Source organism: Gymnoscopelus braueri, assembly GCF_963280865.1.
Source record: "Gymnoscopelus braueri genome assembly, chromosome: 1".
NCBI lineage: Eukaryota > Metazoa > Chordata > Actinopteri > Myctophiformes > Myctophidae > Gymnoscopelus > Gymnoscopelus braueri.
In genome coordinates, this window is record NC_137603.1 from 10200658 (window position 1) to 10207355 (window position 6698).

General features: G+C 40.8%; 1 protein-coding gene across 1 annotated transcript in view; it reads left to right on the plus strand.

Moving 5' to 3' along the window:
- The window catches only part of hsd17b12b (hydroxysteroid (17-beta) dehydrogenase 12b), a 16505-nt gene extending 10042 nt beyond the window's left edge, over positions 1-6463 (plus strand). Inside the window, exons 3-11 of the mRNA XM_080437894.1 lie at positions 1-51; positions 794-901; positions 1214-1278; positions 1876-1920; positions 2513-2547; positions 3353-3434; positions 4348-4413; positions 5094-5243; positions 5649-6463. The exon at positions 1-51 is cut by the window's left edge and continues 25 nt beyond it. Coding sequence (XP_080294020.1) covers positions 1-51; positions 794-901; positions 1214-1278; positions 1876-1920; positions 2513-2547; positions 3353-3434; positions 4348-4413; positions 5094-5243; positions 5649-5756 — 710 coding nt within the window. The 3' untranslated portion in view covers positions 5757-6463. The remainder of the gene's footprint in view (positions 52-793; positions 902-1213; positions 1279-1875; positions 1921-2512; positions 2548-3352; positions 3435-4347; positions 4414-5093; positions 5244-5648) is intronic.
- Positions 6464-6698: the final 235 nt, after the last annotated feature.

The following is a 6698-nucleotide window of genomic DNA, read 5'->3' on the forward strand; positions in this document are numbered from 1 at the left end:
TACTGATCAGTCGCACTCAGGAGAAGCTGGATGAGGTGTCCAAGGCCATCGGTAAGTGTGTGTGTGTGTGTGTGTGTGTGTGTGCGCGCGCGCGCGTGCGTGTGCAACACCCAGCATTCCAACCCCACTCTCCTATCTGATACTGGTAATATTATACCTGTGTAGCTGTTCTTAGAGGTGGATAAATAAATAGATTCTAAGATGATGATGATCACGATGTATATGTGAATCGATGGAGTGATGTTACATGACTTAACCGGTCATTTACAGCCTGATAATTAGGGGGGAGGGGGGCGATAACCTCTTCCATGTGATGCATACTGCAGTTGAGCTTTTGTTTCGTTTTGATTTCAAAGATTATCGTAATTTTTTTGGCTGTTTGAAAGTTATGAGTGCGTACAGTGTGTGATAAGAAATGTATAGTTTACATTGTAAACAATTACCATTGTTTGAGTGTCATGATTGACACATGGTTGTTCGAGGCGACTCCAAAAGAAAAACAAGAAGGGGAAACAAAGTGTTATATTATCTTTTAAATCTCACTGTTTTGTCAGTTTTGCAAGGTAAACACCTACATCAAATGCATAGAGACAGTGTATAGTGCCTCAGTAAAACTAGGCTCCCAGGTAAACCAAGCATCAGTCTAAAACAATATACTTTCAAAATAATAATCTGTACATTGAAACTATAGGATATACCAGGTTAAGAACTTAACCTAGCATCTGTCTAAATAACATTTATCTCTTGTTTTGTCTCAACTTTTTCCTTTTTCTTTTGCCCCCCCCCCCTTCAGAGAGCAAATGTGGCGTCGAGACTAAAACCATCGCGGCAGACTTCAGTGCGACAAACATCTACTCTAAAATTGAAGAGGGCCTTGCAGGGCTGGAGATCGGTGTTCTGGGTAAGGCATCTGTGTTGATTTTGACAGGACATTTTGATATAGTTTTAGTCATAGTCTTTTGAATAGAATTCTGTTGGAAGCAGATCTACAAGCTCATAGCGTGGCACTTGGTGCTGCGCTATGAGCTTGTAAATCTGCTATTTTTGAATAGCCAAATAAATCTAAAGTGACACAGATGCGTTCCAGGTCTTAATTTAAGGCCATAGAGAGGAATAACACTTGATGCCAAATGTTATGTTTTTCATTCTTTGTGTAGCTGTAATTCTAGTATTTTGAATGTGATGACGCTATAAGTTATCTTTGTGTCAACAGTGAATAATGTTGGAATGTCCTATTCCTATCCTGAATTCTTCCTCGATGTCCCGAATCTGACCACTGTAAGTTGGATAGAGTGTATTGCTGTCATTAATGTTTCATATTTACATATGAAGAGCTTCATTCCAAAACCAAATCCCCCCAAAACAACATATTTGTACCTTTTTTGGTTAAAATTGTGGGGGAAGGCTACATCTTGGCCATGATATCACACTATACCACAGCTACGGGCTCTTGTGTATCTCTCTCTCTCTCTCTCTCTCTTTCTCACTCGCTCGCTCGTGCACGCACACACACACCTCATAAAAATTAAATAAAACCCTACAAAATATTTCCAGGGCTTTCTTATGACTTGTGTTAAATAGGAATCGCAACAATGTTTCTGTTGGAGAATGATTCTATTAGGCTCCATTCACATCATTACTGTCCTGTTGCACAGTAAAAATCCTTAGTGTTAATTTAAGTCTTGAGAGTGTTTTTACAATACTTTTTAGTTAAATAGTAGGACTCCCACACACACACTCCAAAGCCTGATTTATGTTTTTTACTATTAGTCTAGCTGTGTTCCTTTTGGAACACAGCTCTTCATCTCTAGCCTAGTGTGTCTATAAGAAGTGATGTGGTTTCTGTTCATCTGCTGTTTCTGTTGTTTTCTCCAGTTCATCGACACCATGGTCAACGTTAACATCACATCTGTGTGCCAGGTGAGTGCTCTGACTGCATGGCAATACACTTTAATCCCCTTGTAACAAGGAATGTACAACAATTACAAATGTTGCCACTAGTTAGTCACTTGCTCTTACTTAACAGAGCAAATACAGTCCTCACTTTAGTCTACCGAAACGTCATGACCACGGCCAATCAGACCAACAAGACGGACAAACTAACAAAAACAACATGGGTGTTTTAACCGGCTACATATTCAACTAATTAATGGTTATAAATGTGTATCCAACTGCTATTCAGCCATTCAACACGATGGTTACCTGCAAGATGATGGTTTAAAGTTGACCCATTCCTATTGCTTTGAATCTCTTATACCAATACTTTCGTACTTTTACTCAAGTACATTTTGGATCCCGCTTACAAGTTGGAACAGAGTATTGCTACATTGCAGTATATATAAAAGATACTTTTACTTAAGTAAAACATGCGAGTACTTTTCCCACCACTGGAAACACCGTGGTACATACAGTATGTACTGTATATGTGTGTACATTCAGTACTATGTATGTAATCTCCTGCACTGCTGCATTCATTGCTCATGATGTGCCTTTTCTCTCTGTCCTTTTCCAGATGACTCGTATCGTTCTGCCCCGAATGGTGGAGAGGTGAGTGTCCTTCATTCATGACATTTTAATATCGTTGCTGTCGGGGCAGAAACCTCTTATATCAATATTCTAACTTTTTTCCCTAAATTAACACCGAACTTGATCATACTACTGCTTCACACAAAAGGATCCAAAATAGCAGATCTACAAGCTTGAAACATATGGACATGTTTTGGACATATGAGGCTTCCACCCCGACAGAGACGATAAATTAGGTTTAGGATTGCTATGAAAGTAATCTCTCAAGAACAGATTCAGAGCTGCGCTACTGAATGTGTCGGGAGCCCCGTTCAGAACGTGTGAGCGTTGGCCTACAAGTGGGCGTGCCTTCAGATCAGGAAGCAGGCCGCTGCTTTACCCAATCAAATGTAGTGGGCGGGATTTACATCTGTGCGCTCGCTTCCCACTGGAAACAAACCCAAACGCATTTAACGATAGCGTCCTCGGAGCCGACAAAACCAAGGAAAGTTAGTAACATTTTAACTTGTTCTTTCATCATAGAAACAAGTGGGCTTATAACCAAAACAATCCATTTTCTTTGGGAGAAATGGTGTTAGTGTTCCGTGGAGAAATATTGTCAGTGGGAATGAAAACATAGGCGCACCACCGGAAGTGGAGGGCTGAGGGCAGAGACCAAACGCCGGTTGCCAGTCATCGTCTGTCCATTTAATCACCCCCCCCAGAGTCAAATGCAAAAGGGAAAAACGCTGGGGGTGCCGCTTTTCCTTTTTATTTGACGATGGGTTCCCACATTGCTATGAAAGTAATTGATCACTTACCTGACTGTTCCATGGTGTGTTTTCAGGAAGAAGGGAGCCATCCTCAACATCTCGTCTGGAAGCGGCATGTATCCAACTCCTCTGCTGACCATCTACTCTGCGTCTAAGGCAAGAACCTTCTGACTGACACAGAAGCATTCTTCTCATAGAGCTGTCTCCGCTTAAGACCCGGAAAGCATCTGTGTCATTTTTAGATATCAGATACAAGCAGATATACAATAGCAGATATACAAGCTCATAGCACTGGCGCTATGAGCTTGTAGATCTGCCATTTTGTTTTAATCGTGAAAAGTTTGGCAAATCTGCACATTTGAACATTTTTAACTCAAATCTTTGCTTCTGGGGGATTCTACAAATGTCTTCTAAATCCTAACAGTTTTTTGAAAAAAACGTATGTTGCTATAATATCAGTAGTTCTCAAACTTTTTCATGTCAAGGACCCCCCAAAATGATATGTATTTAGTTCCAGGGACCCTCCCAGAAGCAAAGATTTGAATTACAAATGTTTGCTTTAAAACATATATATATTCAAGGATTTGCACACATTTTCACGATTTAAAAAAAATAGCAGATCTAACTCTATGAGATCTACAAGCTCATAGCGTTGTTGCTGAGCCTTCTGCTCTCCTCTCCTGGACAACAAATAGCAGATCTACAAGCTCATAGCGCGGCACTCGGTGCTGCGCTATGAGCTTGTAGATCTGCTATTTTTGAATAGCCAAAGAAATCTAAAAATGACACAGATAGGTTCCCGGTCTTAATGGATAAAAACAAAATCTTAAAAACAAAATGGCCAAACAAACATGTTACAATAACACTGGTATTCTCCAACAAACAAAATAGTTCGGACTTCTAGTATTGATTGATTTGTGCATTATTTTGTGAATCATGTGGCATTAATTGATCATAAAATGTTTTTAAAAGTTTTCTGCCGGACAGCGACATTAGTGTTGCATTTATGATTGTATTAACCTCGTGTTGGTTTGGATTTTAAAGCATGCTTTTTATCTGTGTACTGTAGACATTTGTGGACTTCTTTTCACGAGGGCTTGACACTGAATACAAGAAGAAAGGCGTTATCATCCAGGTATGAGAAATAACTTCGAACATCTGGCTGTCTTGTGGTCCAGAATAATAGTTTCTTGGTCAACGCTGGACAGTGCAATATACTGTAACCGCACCCAGCCGCCTGAAAGTCATTTCAACGATATAAATATTTAAAAAGTCGTATGAAATTGCAAATATTAAAGGGACATTTCGCCGATTTTGCATCAAACCCCTATTTTTATCTAGGTCTAGGACCCATAAACATGATCCTGGTGTGTTTTTTGTGTTTTATCTGTATTTTTAGATTTGTATCCATATCCTCAGAGACTACGAGTCATTTGACTCATAGTCTCTTTATCTCACCTTATTTCCTGACTACAATGTAGACCACACCCCCACACAGCCTCCCCTCCCCACAAGGAAGGGCAGTGCCCCAAAGCATTATGGTCATTGTAGTAATGCAGCATGGCCATAGGGTGCAAATTTCAAATTTTGCTTCTGTTATCTACTACAAATATTATTAACGTTGAGTGACTGTAAGTTCTTCCAGGGGTGAAATGCTCCTTTAACAACAAGTGCTTGGTTCTATTATGAATGATTGAGAAACGGCTCGCATTCAGCAAGTGAATCCAGGAATATATAGTCTTTGTGTGTGTAAACCAGCTCAGTGGTTTTATGTCTGCCCTGAGTGCCCTGTCTAACCCCCTTTTTCCTCTGCAGAGTGTTATGCCGTTCTTCGTGGCCACCAAGCTGAGTAAAATCAGACGTCCCACACTGGACAAGCCCAGTCCAGAGCGCTACGTGGCGGCAGAGCTCCGCACCGTGGGACTCCAGAGCCGGACCAACGGGTACCTGCCCCACGCCGTCATGGTGAGTACAGCAGTGGTCGGAAAAAGTTTTTTTTTACCTAAGTAAAAGTATCAATACTGCACTTTTACAAGTAAAAGTCTGGAATTCCAAATTGACTTGAGTAAAAGTACAAACGTATTGGTATCAAAATGTACTTAAAGTATCAAAAGTAAAAGTACTCGTTACGCAGACAGTCCCGTTTCACAGGTTTTCAAATGTATAAAATTCATTAAAATCCTTTGAAAATAGCAGATATACAAGCTCACAATGCGTCGCATCATGATATGATGCGACAAGTTATGAGCTTGTATATCTGCTATTTATGAATAGCCCAAATAAATCTGAAAATGACACACGGATGCGTTCACCGGATTGAATGAATGAATGGGTATAATAAACAAGGCTTTGTGTTCTTCCTCTAAACAGGGCTGGGTGACCACGGCTCTGCTTCCAGCCAATCTGGTCACCAGCTACGTGATGGGCCTCCACGTGTCCATGCGCGCACGCTACCTCAAGAAGCAGAAACAGGGTTAGAAGAAGACCCTCCGAGCAGCAGTTGACCAACGAGGGGACCGGACCGGACCAAACCAGACCAAACCATGGGAATGAATCGTCCAGCTTTGTATCTCTTCATGGACCCAGAGCAGAACAGAAGCTTTAACCCATTAAGACCTGAGGCCGATTCTACTTCTAAATCCTAACAGTTTTTTAAAAAACTGACGTTTCTATGTCAGTGGTCCTCAAACTTTTTCATGTCAAGGACCAGCCCCAAAATGATATGCATTTGGCCGCGGACCCCCATCTCAAAATATTTTGTTCGAGGGACCCCCAGAAGCAAAGATTTGTTAAAAATGTCAGCTTTAAACAATATATATTACTCAAAGATTTGCACCAATTTTCACGATTTTTCAAAAATAGCAGATCTACAAGCTCATAGCGCGGCACCGAGTGCCGCGCTATGAGCTTGTAGATCTGCTATTTTTGAATAGCCAAAGAAATCTAAAATGACACAGATGCGTCCCAAGCTTTAATGGGTTAACAAACACTTGAACCCTCTCTAGCGTCCATATAACTCTAGTCCCAACTTTTCAGAAGGCGACAAAACCCAGTTTCCTGTTGCAGCTCATTTTCTCCATAGCTTCAGTGGTTCGGTTCTCAACCTAGTGGGCCGCGAGGGTATTGCAAGTGGGACCCCCAAATAATGACCAATTTAATGATAATATAACATTAACATTATTTTTTTTAAAGTCAGTATTTTTTCTTTAAAACCTTGAAAAGTTCATTGTGATACCGCTAAATAGGAACTTAAAGTATGCTATGTTGGTTCCATTGAACTCAATCAATTGGTTGGTCATAGCATGCTCTGAAAATGCACGCCTGCCGGGAACGCTTTTGAGATTTTCAAGCTGGTCCTGATAAAGAAAAGGTTGAGAGCCACTGCTGTAGCTTCCTCTGATTGGCTCGGCAGCTGGTTTG